Source organism: Syngnathus typhle, linkage group LG7, assembly GCF_033458585.1.
Source record: "Syngnathus typhle isolate RoL2023-S1 ecotype Sweden linkage group LG7, RoL_Styp_1.0, whole genome shotgun sequence".
In the NCBI taxonomy this organism is placed as follows: domain Eukaryota; kingdom Metazoa; phylum Chordata; class Actinopteri; order Syngnathiformes; family Syngnathidae; genus Syngnathus; species Syngnathus typhle.
Window position 1 is genome coordinate 15,609,858 of NC_083744.1, and position 15,095 is coordinate 15,624,952.

At 41.4% G+C, this 15,095-nt stretch overlaps 3 protein-coding genes across 5 annotated transcripts; 1 reads left to right on the top strand and 2 right to left on the bottom strand.

Annotated features, from left to right (window-relative positions):
• Positions 1-79: 79 nt before the first annotated feature.
• On the bottom strand, positions 80-3,555 carry LOC133157587 (synaptotagmin-1-like). The gene is made up of 9 exons (XM_061284242.1): positions 3,467-3,555; positions 2,378-2,542; positions 2,050-2,219; positions 1,851-1,964; positions 1,612-1,779; positions 1,302-1,469; positions 1,061-1,178; positions 824-957; positions 80-745 (listed from the first exon to the last, which is right to left on the bottom strand). The coding sequence occupies exons 2-9, from the start codon at positions 2,508-2,510 to the stop codon at positions 542-544; spliced, it is 1,209 nt and encodes a 402-aa protein (XP_061140226.1). The 5' UTR covers positions 2,511-2,542; positions 3,467-3,555; the 3' UTR covers positions 80-541.
• A 907-nt stretch (positions 3,556-4,462) lies between these two features.
• Positions 4,463-7,821, top strand: bbs10 (Bardet-Biedl syndrome 10). Of its 2 annotated transcripts, none has more exons than XM_061284012.1 (5): positions 4,463-4,559; positions 4,970-5,143; positions 5,289-5,488; positions 5,639-6,571; positions 6,654-7,821. In XM_061284012.1, the coding sequence occupies exons 3-5, from the start codon at positions 5,298-5,300 to the stop codon at positions 7,288-7,290; spliced, it is 1,761 nt and encodes a 586-aa protein (XP_061139996.1). In that variant the 5' UTR covers positions 4,463-4,559; positions 4,970-5,143; positions 5,289-5,297; the 3' UTR covers positions 7,291-7,821. The 2 variants fall into 2 exon arrangements, with proteins under 2 accessions (XP_061139996.1, XP_061139997.1); XM_061284013.1 differs by having other exon boundaries at positions 4,518-4,559; positions 5,030-5,143.
• cd9a (CD9 molecule a) lies at positions 7,817-14,542 on the bottom strand. 2 transcript variants are annotated; one of them, XM_061284017.1, is made up of 8 exons: positions 14,380-14,542; positions 10,915-11,017; positions 10,399-10,496; positions 9,877-9,951; positions 9,666-9,767; positions 9,176-9,265; positions 8,496-8,579; positions 7,817-8,431 (listed from the first exon to the last, which is right to left on the bottom strand). In XM_061284017.1, the coding sequence occupies exons 1-8, from the start codon at positions 14,446-14,448 to the stop codon at positions 8,366-8,368; spliced, it is 687 nt and encodes a 228-aa protein (XP_061140001.1). In that variant the 5' UTR covers positions 14,449-14,542; the 3' UTR covers positions 7,817-8,365. The 2 variants fall into 2 exon arrangements, with proteins under 2 accessions (XP_061140001.1, XP_061140002.1); XM_061284018.1 differs by lacking the exon at positions 14,380-14,542 and adding an exon at positions 11,883-12,064.
• Positions 14,543-15,095: the final 553 nt, after the last annotated feature.

A 15,095-nucleotide genomic window follows, 5' to 3' on the forward strand; every position in this document is an offset into this window, starting at 1 on the left:
TATCTATCTATCTATCTATCTATCTATCTATCTATCAAGCCATTTTAGCATCAGGACATTAGTTATAGTTTGTTGCATATAATAGCTTTATTCCATTCAAAATAATGTGATGCATATTTACAAAATAAAAAAAAAAATAGATATTTGATGTAATAATCCCTTCTGTGGGCATAATGCAACAGCTAATCAAGGAAAATTGTCGCTCCCCTGTCGTGTCATTATCATAACAGATGTACTGTGCGTGTGGTTGAATATAGAGCAGATGATGGAAAACACTCACACAAAAGTGTGTAGAAAAATTTAAAGACTTAATTTAATTTGAATGTGATCAAATGGAACATGTGAAGTCAATATTTTAAAAAGGTTTGACATTTTCAGTACTCCCAATATATTGGAGAAAAAAAAGACCTACTGCCGTTATACCTGTTGCCATGCTGCCCACTAATATTTCCATATTGATCACCTTTACGCTGTTTGATACAGATGGAGAAATGGTACATAACATCAGGAGAGTCTTTCATCCATTGGGCCCCTCAGATGTTTATTTCTTCGAAATCAACGCATTAATATCGTCCTCCGGTTGAAGGCTGTGCCACTGCGCGATGGGCCGCCTTGGGTTGGCGAGCATGTCCGACCAATGATGTTGCTCGCTTCCGGCGATGCTCCCGCCCAGCAGTACTTTCCCAATGGCGTCGTTTTTTCCAATCTTGTCATAGTCCAACACGGTCACTGCGACCTGCACTTTCTGCAGATGCGGAATAAATATTTATGTGTAAGAAACAGCCACGGGATTGTTATATTTTTCTGCTATCTCTTAGTGTACCTCGATTTGTTCACACGACACTTCAAAGCTGAACGACTCATTGTAGTAAGGGTTCAAAGTATTCTTCTTGATGCTGGTTTTCTTTTTCTTGAGTCTTTTCCCATTCAGCATCAAGTGGATCTTCACATAAGGGTCTAACGAGAAGAACGGGAAGATTTAACATTGCATCAATAGCTCCTTAACTCAAAGCACTAAAAAATCTGGAGATTAGAGAGCATGCTTTGTTGTTTGACTCACCTGATAATCCACCCACGTCCATTTTCTTCAGGTTTTTGGCCTCCAGGATCACTACAGTCAACTTGCCTGCTGTCGGAACGTACCTCAGGGACAAACAAATATCTCCGAGCCGCTCACTCTGACACACAGCGAGAGAGGTACACAGCAAAATATGAACTCCTCCAAGCCGCATTTTCGATTTAGCTCCCGTATCTCATTCGATGATCGGCTTGGCACAACAAAATCGAGCTCTTATACGCACCTCCTCTTTTTCCGCCTTCTGCAGATCGCGCCATTCCTGCAGCGACTGGCTGAAGTCCACGCTGCTCATTGGGATCTTCACCACCCCAATGGCGTCGTGCTTGGAGAAGCGGTCAAAGTCGTACACAGTCATCACCAGCGTCTTGCCGCCCAGCTCCGTGTACGGTACCTGTACATACTCATTGTTAGACCCTGTATGCAGATTTTTTTTTTTTGGTATCCTGGAGCAGAAATATATTCATCTGAAATTTATTCCCACTGTAATTTTAGCATTAAAAAAATAATAATAATCAAGGGGGAAAAAAAATCACCTTAAATGTGAACGTCTCATTGAAATTGGGTTCCAGAGTCTTCCTGTGAACTTTGGTTTCAAACTTTTTCTTTTTGTCCGGGAGCAGATAAACCTTAACGTAAGGGTCCGAGCTTCCGCCCACGTCCATGGCAGGAAGTCCGGCTGCTTGCAAGATGCCCACTACGAGCTTGTGTGAAAATGCAGATTGAAGATTAAGAAAAATTCTTATTATCAGATGATATTTGGTTGACATCTCACCATATTATCAGTGAAGTTGTAGTCCAATGTGAAATGTAGTCTCCCCAAGTTTTCATCCTCCTTTGGCTGGATGTCTGACAACTCGGTTTCCTTCTTGCTTTCGACTTTTACTGGCTGGACACACAACATGTGTCAGTGATTTATGATCCCGTCAAAATTTATGGGGATTTATGAACCAGTTGTGTTGCAAGAGCTGTACCTCTTTGGAACGTTCATCATTTTCCATGTCAAAATCTCCACCCTTGCTCTTGTCTTTTCCTTTTTTCTTGTCCTTGTCCTTTTTCAGACATTTCTTCCACGCGCACGCTCCGAAGGAGAGCAGTACAAACAAACTGACGATACAGAAAGCCACCACCGACCACGATGATGCTGCAAAACATTATGAATGCAACTTATTGAATCATAAGATTGTGAGGCTCTAATTATTCACACGTCACTCTGAAAGTGTTTTTTATTGGCTAAGAGAGTCCAGCATGTTGACATTGTCTCAGCGATGTAAGTCAGAAAAATATTTTGCGTTGGCTCACTGTGGATCTGATGAGGCTCGCTCTTGAATTTATCTGGACTTTGGCCTGCGGGGTGCGTTTGGTTTTCTGTGGCGTTGGACCCTTGGGCGGCTCTCGTTGGGACGATCGGAAAAGCTTTGTTGGTTCCCGTCATGTTGTGCTCCTCATAGAACGGACAATTGCATCCTTGGAGAAAAGGAGAACAAGTGTGAAGAGAACAATAACATTCAGAAGAGCAAGAACTTCCATCGAGGCTATTAAAAGTTTTGGAGCATCTAAATATTCACTTGATTTTTTTTTTTTTTTTTAAATTCATACCCGGCTGACTTTTAGGGCCTAATACTCAAACATTTAAGCAGCAATACACATCTTGCAAAAAAACGAAAACCACTTAAATGCAACTGATCAATTGAGGCTGTAATATTCTCGTATGACAGTCGGTATCGGATGACTTATTTTTCTGCTGTCTAGGCACAAACGGGAAAGCAGCAGGATGTACACTGTTCCACTGCGACTGACCGAGCCGTGACATGGAGGGCAGAGGGGAGCATCACGGGCGAGGACGTGTCGGCCCGCTGCTCCAGAGGTGACTGACAAGCTATGCGCCAAGATCAGTCGGACACATTTTTTTAAATTTTTTAATAGGAGTCTTCGTCAGTTAATCCTCTTCTTTTATTCGATAACGACAGATTTTCATTCAGGCTATTCCAGCTGAACTTTGTCCTGCTCATCAAATAACATGTTGGATTATAACAAACAACAAATATTTACACTTAAATTCACACCAACAGTAAAATGACACAGGGAAAAAAATGCATGAGTCAGAATTTCCTGACTCGGAATCATTTCCTCCATTCCTCCATTTATTGCAAAGAAAATTGCTGACTTGGCTGAATAATAGACAATTAGAAAGTGTTGCAAACACTTACATTTTATCTTCAAGATAGTAACTTTTTCTAATATTCAAGATGCGAAATCACGTAGACCAGTTTTTAAATATTTAAATACAATAAACCCTCATTCTTATAGAAACAGTGCTGACAATAGCAATATTTTTCTCTCTCTTTCTAAAATTGTTCAGCATCAAAGCGAGTGACAAAACAGACCTACCAATATCCCGACTGTCCAAACAGCAGCGATGTCCAGACTCACAAGTGCTCCCTTTTCTCCCCACGTACAGAGAGGAAGATGATGATGAAGAGGAGGAGGAGAAAGGATGACAGAAGTGGACAGGACAGGCGGAGGACAAGCATGTGGTAGGGGAAAGAGTCACTTTGACAGCCTTTGTGTTTTTATGCCACTCTGGAAGTTTTAAGAGCCGCAATGAAAAACTGGGCAAAGTAATTTCCAATGTAAACTTTGCTTAAGTAGCTTCTAAGTGAAGGAGTCTCGTGGGACGACTTATTTTTCTCTGCCTCATCCATACAAGTGCCCCTCATTGAACCACTTGTGAATATTCATCAGTATAGTGACACTGCTTTTTAAAAGCTTGTTAGCATACTGAAAGTTCAGCACTCATGTGCATTAACATTCAGATTGAGCAGATGAGTATGTGTGTGAGCACGTCGACGCATAAGCGCTACCATATCGTCTATGTATAGACAATAGCTGCCGGATTTAGAAACTTAGGATGTGGTTTCTGCAACAACAGAGAGAGATCAGGTTCCAGACTCGGGCCCTGTTCACCTTGAAACACCAGAAATGAGCAAGAGAAGGCAGGGTGAGACAAAGAGGCAGGGAAGGTTGCACACAAAGTGGACTCAAGGATGAATTCAATCATTCTCGACAAAGGTTAAGGTCACGGTGGCGTCATAAAAGACGAGGTAGGCCTTTTTGTGTCATCTGGGGGATACATTGAGGGAGTCCTTCCAAATTTATGAGGCAAATGTCAACTAGGGATAAAAATTAATGTCATTTACAATTTTTGTCTACAGTCTAACATATGTAGAGTTGTGTATTCATGTGACCAAATACATAAATATACATATACCTGCTATTTCAAATGCAGAATAAATGTTCTCATAAAAATATATAGCGAAAATTTGTACGTAAATCTAAACATTTTAATTCAAATGCAATTCACGTTGCCACACGCTAGGCGGCAGTGTTGTTTCCTGATCAGCCTTGCGTTCGCGTACCTACAAGAGAAGAAGCGCCGTCTCCTGGATACCGATAGAAGCGGCGTTGTTTTGATTCCGTTATGGTGAGTTGCTCTGCTTTTTTATTTCCTCAAATATTCCCGTCTGTGTTTGATTCCTAGATAGGCAAACGGTTCGCTTTTTGAGTCCATGAGTCAGATAAAGAAGCAAAGTGAATCGCCCCTTGTCAGTTTAGTGATGAGAACGCTACTAGATGCTAACTATGTAATACGTCTAGTGTATTGTCTGCAATATTTTTTTCGTCATTATAGTGTTGTTCCTAACGTAATGTTCATTAACAGTGTACAATTAATCCCAATGAACGAATTATGTCTGGTAAACCCATCCAACTGGACTTTTCTTTACAGTAGATTGAATAAGTAGTATTGCAATTTAGAAGCATGCAGATGCGCGTAGGAAACAGATGCATGTAGGATACAAATAATAATAATATATATATGTTTTTTTTTTGCAGGATCATGAAGCTGGCACAAGATCATTGCTTGCATTGCCATTCATCCATTTTTGCTTGTAGACAAACAAGCCTGCAGACTCGCATACAGTTCAGAGTCTTAGAGGAGTCCAACATTGTGGAATGTTGGAGGAAACTGGAGTGCCCGGGGAAAACATGCAAAATCCACACAAGCAGGTTGGAGATGAGATTCTGTCTCAGAACAGAACAGTGCTGCCCTCATTTGCATTATACTACAAATATTTACATCCTCCAGCCTAGGCAATGTGAGCATAATGTGTTTTGCAAACTACCTTCAGACATCCCTTTTTTTTTTTTTTAGTAATTAGGAATGCGGCCAGTGCAGCATCTTCACCAGAAACATGTCCTGCAGACTGTGTGTGCACTGGAGGCCGTCGTCCTGCGCACCTTCGGCCCCGAGGGAGGGCAGGTGCTTTTCACACGAGACAACGGACAGGCGATGTTGAGCCGTAGCGGAACGCGCATTCTCACAGCGCTACGACTTGAGCACCCGCTCGCCAGGTAACAACTCAGCTTCTGGCAGTCAGATAATCCAATGCCTGACTATGTCAGCATTAAGTTTGATGTATAAAATACTTTGGGGACAGCCAGAGTTGTTGAGATGACATGAAATTTTGCTGACACCCTTTATTTGATTCTCTTTCATTTTAGGATGCTGCTCGAGTGCGTCTGGAAGCATAGCGGGAAAACGGGAGATGGATCCAAATCATTTATCCTTCTCGTGGCGTCGTTGTTACGCACCATTTACACCGCAGCCTCTAAGGAACCAAATGTATCTCGCGTATACCACTCAAGGGAAGTGGCCGAGTCCGCCGCTGCCAGGCGCATGGCTGACCAAATGCTGGCTTTTGCATCAGAGAAGCTGGAAGATCTGATTGCTCTTGCAGTGGCTCCTATCGGATTCAGTCTGTCAAGCGCGCAATCGGCATCAAACTCTGATGTGGCTCATGTCGAGACGTTGTTGGCGTCTTTCTTTCGGACCCGTTTGGGTTGCGCCCACTGTGACTTCATGGGCGGGCTCATTTTCAAACTGCTCGGTAAATGCTCTCAATCGGATTCCTCTTCCTCGTCACTCCAATTTCAAAACGACAATTTCCCCGCACTGCATACGCGGGTGTCTGGCTTTCCTGTTAGCTGTTCACGTTTGATTGAGGGGCAAGTCATCCACAGGGACTTTGCCACACACTGCCATGGCGATCAACATCCAGTCAAGGCGGTAGTTTTTAACATAGCCCTGAACCCCGAATGGCTAAACGCAAGTCACATGGTGGAGATCGGAAGCGGAACGCATGGCAAGAGCATCATGCACTTTAGCGCCTGGGCGGAAAGCTCCCTGGAGAACATTTTTGCCAGCCTTCAAACTCTCGGCGTCTCCATCCTGCTATTTGCTGTCAAACAATCCGAAGCCGTCCTGAGTCTAGCGACGCAGGCGGAGATGTGCGTGGTGGAGTGCGTGGACGAAGATGAACTCGCACTCTTCCTCCATCTGAGCGGGGCCTCGGGCGTCACAGATTATCGGGAGATCCGACCAGAACACGTTGCTTCTTTGGCATTTTGTCGACCGATACTTCTGGGAGCCAATAGGTGAGGACACATTTTATGACCACACAATATCGCTGCTGCTGCCATCATGTGATTTGACGGTTAAAATTCTGCCGTTCCACAGATACGTTCACGTGGCTTTTCCCGATTCCAAAGTCTCCCAACCAAGTAGTCTCATCATCTGCGGCTTGGGTGAAGGGCAAACGGATCAATATGCAGGTGCCGCCCAGGATGCCGTCCGCATGCTACGTACAACATGGGAGCCCCTGGGTGCAACGGGTAAAGATCCATCCTCTACTTTGCCGGGCTGCGTCTTACCTGCTGGCGGCACTTTTGAGTTTCTCTTACACTACGCTCTCCTGCAACACGGCATTTTTGAAAACATACCCGTTGCGTGCCAGCTCTTGGCAGAGGCGTTACTGCATCTTCCGCGACTGATTCACTCCAACAAGCCAAAACGTTTCTTACAAATTCAATCAAGAGTCTGGAGCTTTTATCGGAATCCTTTCCAACCTGGCGGAGTGTTATGGCAGCCGGAGATTAGCCTAGCAAATCACGGTGAGAAATGCTCTCAAGGAGACACCGCACCAAGTCTGAATTGTTTATCGGGGCTTGAGTCTGTTTCATGTAAATTCCATCTCATTCTGGCTGTGCTACAATGTGTCAAAAGCCTCCTACGAGTGGACACTGTGCTGCATGTCGCCAACGAATTGCACCCAAAATCAGCCAAATCCAATAATTCCTCAGATGATGAAGACTAAGTTTTTATCCTTAATTTGTGTGAGTTGCTGCCACTTTATCGTGTTTACCATTTTGCCTCTGTTTCTTAAATTCATTTGTTATCATTTTACAAGGTGTATGTATATAAGAGGCAAGACGTACCAACCTTTGTGTTTATTTTGGCCACTCACCATGACTCCTCTATCTTATCTCTTTTTTACTTGCACTCTTCCCCCAACCACCGCAAAAGCAAATAAGAGAACAACACTCACTCGTAAATTTAAACACATTCCTTTGCCCAATCAGTGTTGTCTTTAGCGGCGGTCTCAGGGTGGAGGGCTGGCTTGTCAACAACCAAATCAGTCAAACCAACTGTGTACTTCCCTGTTTTCTAATCAGACCCGCACCAGGTCTTAGTTCCTATGAAGTGGAGTTCTGAGGTGGGTTTTGTTTTTTTAAAGTTGATTCCAAGAAAAGCACAAAAACAAGGCTTCTTTGAAATTGAATGACAACTCGTATATCGGAAAAGTTGGTGCGAGTTAGAATAAAAGCGTGATCCAGTCAATATTTAACTCCATGTTTGTTTATTTGACTCTTGAATCATCTGCGTGTATGATGTGAATCAACCAATAAGAGTAAACTGAAAACATTTTGAAAATTCATAACATGTGATAATGTGGATTTATAAAGAGAATAAAAACGTGACAAAAACGGGCGTTTCTTGAAAGAGGTGAGCCAACAAAATGAAAAATAACACTTTGATCTAAATTACAAAAAGTAGTTTACAGCTGAGAATCCTGTTAATTCAAATCCATTCACACATCCATTTGGCAGTTGTTGGATTTTTTTCGGTTGCGCACCACAACCCGTTCCGCCAATAAGTGAGCTGATCTTTTTAGATGTTTTGCACTAAAGTCACTCAGGTGATCTCAATGTGGGACATTTGTCACTCAAGCACAGATGCGGCCCATTTTATAGCTAGGCCTGACAACCACATAGACGTAAGGGTGTGAGATTTCCTCCTCCCCCACCCTACCGAACTGGCAGTAGGGAGCCATGTAACTGGGAATGACATCATGCAACATTAACGAGGACTCCAGTATACGTCTGCGGGCATCACACCACCTCCCGAGACTTCCTGATAGCGCAGCACAGGAGCATGCTAAAGATCATCCCAAACACCTAGCGAGAGGAAAAAAAAATTAGTTTGTTGCACTCTTGATTGAGCGGGCCAAGCGTTCATTACCATAATGACCCCAATGGTGATGCCCACTCCTCCTATGATGTGGAGCTTGGACTCAAAAACTTCATCAATGGCCTCGGGGCAGCTCTGTAACACAAGATGATTTATGTGGGCTTTTCTTGGGTCTTGCTAGTAAAACCATTGTTGCCATAGAAACCATAGCAAGGAATGTAATGGAAAAACTGCACCATCATTATGTGGTATGGATATGTAATTACGCCATCGCTCGTTTTAATCTTTTAAGTGGGATTCATGAAGGTAGAAGTGGTCAAACTTTGACACGGTTCTTTAATCCGGCCCACCAAGAATTATCAGGAGTCTCGGAATATCGTGGAATATAATAGTTGCGTTTGTTTTTTTCTAACGTTTACAGAAATTTGTTTTGCTTTTGGAACCTGTGATTCAAATTTGCTTCTGACCAATGTAATTGGTTCCTTAATTATAATTTAAAAAAATTAAAACTTCAGGTTTAATAAAAGAAAATCTGTGGTAATGCTAACAAATTATTTTATGATTAAGATCACCAATTTTTTTTCAATTTCAATGCTTTTTGACCTCATCAAATGTGCTGGCTCCTCAGTCTTTTTATTTATTATTTATCTAAATCAAACGTGGACATCGAGCCCGATAGTTTGTCCAGCCACTTGCCATTTTCCGACCCTTGTTAAAAGTTGTGATCCTACCTTGATGATGAGCGCCTCAAGGAGGTCTCCTTTAGGACAGGTGTCTTTGGCACCCTCAAACACAGTACCAGTTAGACCGCAACAGTTGAGCTGCAACAACACAACACCAAAACTCTTAAACAACACGGTTGGTTTTCCTCAGTGGATCTTGTTGCTAGGCAACACTGTTTCTTTTTTTTTGCATCTAGGCCAAAACAAATTCGATGCCTGATCATTATGGGATGTTTCGCTGTATCTATTTACACACCATTCACACTAGATTACATCCTCCTTTCAGGCTTCATGCTATGCTTGTCTGATTAGCTCCCAAATCAACATTGACGCATCTCCAAGAGTGAAAATACAATCAATGCTTTAACTGTTTTCATCCTTGAGCCCAGTTGACTTGGTAACAAAAGATCTACTTCGCATTATAAATCAGATTTTTTTTAATCCTCAGGGTATTTTGATAAAAGCATGTCAGATCTTTGATCATTATGAAGAAGCTCACGCCAGTTTGAATCACACGCAGAGTTTCTCGAAGACGCTCATCCTGTCTGTCTTTGTATTCGTTGTAGGTCTGACGGTAGAATGTGGTGATGTCATCCACCACCTGTCATGCAAGCAAAAAAAAAAAAAGATTTATATCTTCCTTAGAACTCATTTATTGTTTTTTGGCAAGTGCGACTTTATGAAGACTTTACCCAAGTGAGTTATCGTACCTTGCTCTGGTTGGAAAATCCCCAAATGCCAGCGGCGACTTCAATGGCAAAGATGATAAGCAGGAAGAAGAAAAACTGAGGAGGATAAAGGGAGTTAGAATGGCGCGTTAGCATGCATAAACAAGTCAAGTCGTCTGAGCGGAAGTGAACTTGATTTACATAGAGCCCTCCTACCGGGAGATTTAGTACAAGACGATTAAGCCCCGAGAGGAGGCGACGAGTGAGCCACGCAGGAAGTGGACAATAGCCACATTTAAGCCTGCCGGCTGGCCTTGGCCCTCTTTCGGCAAACGCTGATGAAAACGGGCATTTCAAAGGCTCGGGGGTCCATTCACATTCTACTCAGGCTAAAATCGGAAATCTTAAAGATCAGTTTTTCCTCGGAGTTCAGCTTTACTTACAAATCTACTTCAGAGCGTTTAATTGTCACACAGAGGAACCAAGATAAGTTGTAGTGAAGAAGTCATAATTTCCAGACTAATTAATTGAACTTGTACAATGACTAGGTTAAACCATACATACCAGTCCCAGCATACACGGAGACTCCTGGATGGCACCACAACATCCGAGAAATCCTACAACCATCATTAGCGCCCCAGCGCCAATCAGGATGTACACACCTAGGCAAGGCAAGGTAGTTTTTTTTATATATGTGCTTTGCATAAAAAGGATTAAAAAACATAGAGCATAAAAAAGGGAAAAAATACAGAATATAATGCATACAAAATCAAGACTAAAAAAATAATTAAAAAGTATTAAAAAAACAAAGAGCATAGCGAGTGAGAGAGGATTTAATTTAAGAATAACCTACACACACATAACAACAAAAATCATACCAAAACTGCCTTTTGACCAAATGTTGTTCTTTTTAAAAGTAATATTTATTCATTTATTTATTTATAAGTTGTTTTTTCTTTTAGATTGCTTGTATACAAATGTTTGTGGCTCGCTCCTAACATCTAGTGCAAAACTAAACCGGGGAAATCTTCTCTGTAGTCCTGGGTTTAAATGCAACATTTGTATCGAAAAGCCTCTTACCGGTGTAAAACACATATGGAGACTCTGGTCCTTCAAACAGGCCTTTGGTCTTGGGGTCTAATCTCAACCACAGGCCGATGGAAAACACAGCAGTGCCTGCAAGCTGAAGCAACAACATAGAGAAAAGATTTGAGTTCATTTGGGATTATTATTGCCAAATGACACTTTATTAGGAACATATGCTAATTTAGGGTTTTCCTATTTATTGACCTTAAGCACGTGTGTTCTGGCTGTCACTGGCACACATAAACAATGTTTTTTTTATTTTTCAATCACCAAACAAAAAAATAAAAATAAAACTAATAATTTCTGATGATCCCTTATGGCAATTTATTGACCTTAAGCACATGTGTGTTCTGGCTGTCACTGGCACACATAAATGTTTTTATTTTTTATTTCTCAATCACCAATCAAAAAATTAAAAATAAAACTCATAATTTCTGATGATCCCTTATGGCAAAATGCCGCAGCACAGTTGTTGCGAATGACTTTTCTAATCCAATACAAGAGTCAGATCAAATGGGTTTTCTTTTCACCACTACAAACTCCCACCTCAAAAATAAACACCGTATTAAAGTAATGCTTCCATACCAGACAGTGTCAACCAAAACAAAGCTTTGTTTTATTTGTTAAGACATTTGATCAACTTCTTGTATTGGGGCTTAGTATGGTTATCCCGGCATATAATACAAAATGTTTTCAAAGGTGTGTGTTGCCAGATTTCCTCTACCTGATACTCATTCGTGCATGAAGCCATTTTGTTTTGAGCACACATGCTTGGACATGACTGTCGAACTTCACAGTGACTCATTGTGAGCGTAAATGTAACCACACGTATCTGTACTGATTGTGTTTTTCCTGAATATTTGACTCACAAAAATAGAATCTTTGGAGAATCCACCACCCATTTTTGCGCCTTATTCTCTCATACACACACACACCCAACAGGAAAAACAAAGCACACCTACCCAGAAGAATAAGTTGAATATAAACATGAGATACTTGATGCACTTGATCCCCCCAACGACAGCCATGCTGACAAGTTAGATGACAACCTTTAAATTCCTGAGAGGAAGCGGTGTTAACGTGAGCTGAAAACAAGTTTAGAAGTGAAAGCGTCCTGAATACGCCACGCCTTCAGTCGCCTGAACGCACACTCGGGGAGTGGCGAGAACTTCAGGGCCTACTCCACAAACTGGCCTATCAATCTTAAGCCTGCCCATGTTCCTTCCTCTGTTTGTTTCTTGCTTGCATGGATTGCGGTGGTAACGACTCCTGTGTGAGAAGCTGCAGGCAGTCAGCCAAAATTGTGACACGTCTGATGGCAACACTGTTAGAACTGCTGACATTAAGTCAGTTACATACATAGAGTTTTGTCATTTTAACTGTTTTATTTAAAATGTGACAAAACCCACATGGGATGTGGAAAAGGAATTGGATCGTGTGTGTTTTTTCGTGTGACTGTAGTCTTCTCTCATATCCTGGTTGTCGTCCAGTTGTTTTATACTTGTCCTTGTTTTGTTTTCTTGTTTTTATTTGCCATGTAGCACTTTGAGATTCCTCCGAATATAAAGTGCGTTATAAATATAATTTATTATTATTATTATTTTTTTTTACAGCTCTTAAAGCAGTGCCATCTAAAATTATTTTTCCAATGGCCACGTGATTGACTGGCAATACTCTGCCTATTGTCCAACACCAACTATAGGTTCCAGTACAGCCATGAACCTAATGAGTATTTGCATTAGATTTTTTTGAATAATTCTTATATTAATATATTATTGTATTGTATTAATGTATTATTGTATAATTGTAATATTCAATTTTCTATTGCTGGTCATTTTGTAGCTGCAAGGTATAATTATCAAAATCACGATACAGTGATACCTCGCTACTTTGCGTTTCGTTTATCGCGGCTTCACTACATCGCAGATTTTTTTTCCAAATGAAAAAAAAACATTTAAAAGTCTAAATAAAACTTCTAAATTGAGGAAACTGATAACCATTGGCTCCAGGCATGCTTATAACCGCCTAAAAAATGATAGCATCATAGTAAAAAAAATATACAGTTTTTTTCTATGTATAATGCGCCCCCATGTATAATACGCACCCTAAAAATGGCATGTTGATGCTGGAAAAAAGCCTGTACCCATGTATAATACGCACCCAAATTTTGACTCCTACTTAAGTCGATTAACGTAAAATTATTTCAGAAAAAATATCTTTGGGAACAACCGGATGTTATTCTGCCGGTCAGTATCACTGCGCATGCGCTAGCAAACTCGATAGCGAAGAAATGTTTCGGATTTGTGTAGGGCACATTGTGACAGCAAACGAGCAGATGATCGAGCGAGCGTCTGATACGAGAGCATTGTGTTCGTATGGAGCGTGTTTGACGTGAACAGCAGAGAAGAAAGCGCATCTGTAATGGCGGACTCCGTATCATATCCGGATTAAATTAAAAAAAAAAAAGAAAAAAAAAATTGTTTTTTTTTTGTTTTGTACCCATGTATAATGCGCACCCCAGATTTTAGGACAATAAATTTGTTAAATTTTGCGCATTATACATGGAAAAAACGGTATATTTTTTGGGATTATGCAAAATTTCACCGTGTGTGTAATATTCCATAGGTAGGAAAATGTAACTTGTATGTATTTTGTATGTTTACTTATACACACCCCATTTGGAATTGCCCAAATGAAGCAAAATGTTTTTCCGACACATTCACGAATGAGGAACCTGAATATTTTTAGCAATGTTTCCCCCCCGCAGCATTTCCTCTTTCACACACAAACCATGCCCCCATCCCCCTTGTGATGCTTTGTTGTGCTTATTTCTATCTCGAGCTGCAAAATTAAACATTACCAAAAAAGGAGAAAACATTCTTGTGAAACCCACAAGCTGTTTAATATACACAGTTCTAGATAAACAAACACCCACATGGGACACAGCCCACGAGTTTACTGGGACTGAGACATAAATAGCGTGCATGAGATATTCAAGAGTCACACACACACACACAACAGACCCGAATACACGCTCACACACCATCTCCCTGACATGCGCACTACTTCTCCCCACGTGACCATGGCCAACTATTTGTAATCAATAAATGGCAGGCTGGTTCAATAATTAAGCGCGTTTCTATTTGTTTTAAATTTCTCTCGAAACCATTTATAGATGCAGCGCCCGAAAATCGTCGATGTGCTCCGTGGAAGTGGGTCACTTGGCCACTGGGGAGGATTACTGCTCCTCAGCGGACCGACGCGCGCCCGGGACTACGTACAGTAGCGGTCCCGTGGATAAAAAAATAAAAATAAAAAAAGGTTAAATTGAATCGTAACCCATTCAGGATACACTGCGACAATATGAGATTTTGCACTATTTCATATTTCCACTCACGACGCACGCCTCCGTCGTCAATACACACCGCCAAATAGATTCTAGTTTTTAAATGCGCTCACCCAGAAGATCAGGTTGAAGGCGAACATCAAGTACTTGATGCACATCTCTCCGCCGGATAGCGCCGCCATGACGAATCTTGTGTTAATAGTAGAGGATTTAAACCTTTAATTGTGATCGCCACTTCTCCACGCGTGGCGCTGCTGGTGTGTGCATTGAATGGTACCCGCCCCCCCATCCCACCGAACCTAGCCCACCCCCCTCGGCTGCAAAAAAAAAAAAGCAAGACAAATAAAATAATATTTCGATAGTACTGCACTAAATACTAAATTATAAGTTTTTGTGTGCTTGTCAATGCATTGCGTCACCATTCAAAGCATCCAGAGCGATCCACAGCGCGATGACGTAAGATTCGTTCCTGATTTAAATTGTTGGCACAATGTGATGACGTCATGGTCAGAAGCGCTCCGCAAGGTCGCTGTCTTGTGGGACTGCCTTGAGCTCATGCCCCTTTGCCCTTGGTGTCCAAAGTGAACCCCCTAATTCATTTGTAGCCACAATGGAGGTGAAACAAAATGATTTGGCAGCAAAATAAAGAGTAATTTATTGGTTAATTTCTCATCAAGAGTTTTGACATTTGGCAAAGCAAAATGATGTCCTTTCAGGCAATCGGCATTTTAATATTCTCTTTTCATTGTTCTCTGAGTGAAATATTTCTTTTCGTAAATTGCATTTCAATCAGTCAAGAAATTATGCAGCTAAGCAAAATGATTTCCTT

Coding starts and splice junctions, on each gene's coding strand:
- bbs10 (XM_061284012.1), top strand. CDS start 5,298: ATGCGGCCAGTGCAGCATCTTCACCAGAAACATGTCCTGCAGACTGTG. Junction 5,489..5,638: donor CTTGAGCACCCGCTCGCCAG/GTAACAACTCAG, acceptor CTTTCATTTTAG/GATGCTGCTCGAGTGCGTCT. Junction 6,572..6,653: donor ATACTTCTGGGAGCCAATAG/GTGAGGACACAT, acceptor GCCGTTCCACAG/ATACGTTCACGTGGCTTTTC.
- LOC133157587 (XM_061284242.1), bottom strand. CDS start 2,510: ATGACGGGAACCAACAAAGCTTTTCCGATCGTCCCAACGAGAGCCGCC. Junction 1,965..2,049: donor ATGATGAACGTTCCAAAGAG/GTACAGCTCTTG, acceptor TTGTGTGTCCAG/CCAGTAAAAGTCGAAAGCAA. Junction 746..823: donor TGTCGTGTGAACAAATCGAG/GTACACTAAGAG, acceptor CCGCATCTGCAG/AAAGTGCAGGTCGCAGTGAC.
- cd9a (XM_061284017.1), bottom strand. CDS start 14,448: ATGGCGGCGCTATCCGGCGGAGAGATGTGCATCAAGTACTTGATGTTC. Junction 9,768..9,876: donor GATTTTCCAACCAGAGCAAG/GTACGATAACTC, acceptor CTTGCATGACAG/GTGGTGGATGACATCACCAC. Junction 8,432..8,495: donor TCACCATTGGGGTCATTATG/GTAATGAACGCT, acceptor TCCTCTCGCTAG/GTGTTTGGGATGATCTTTAG.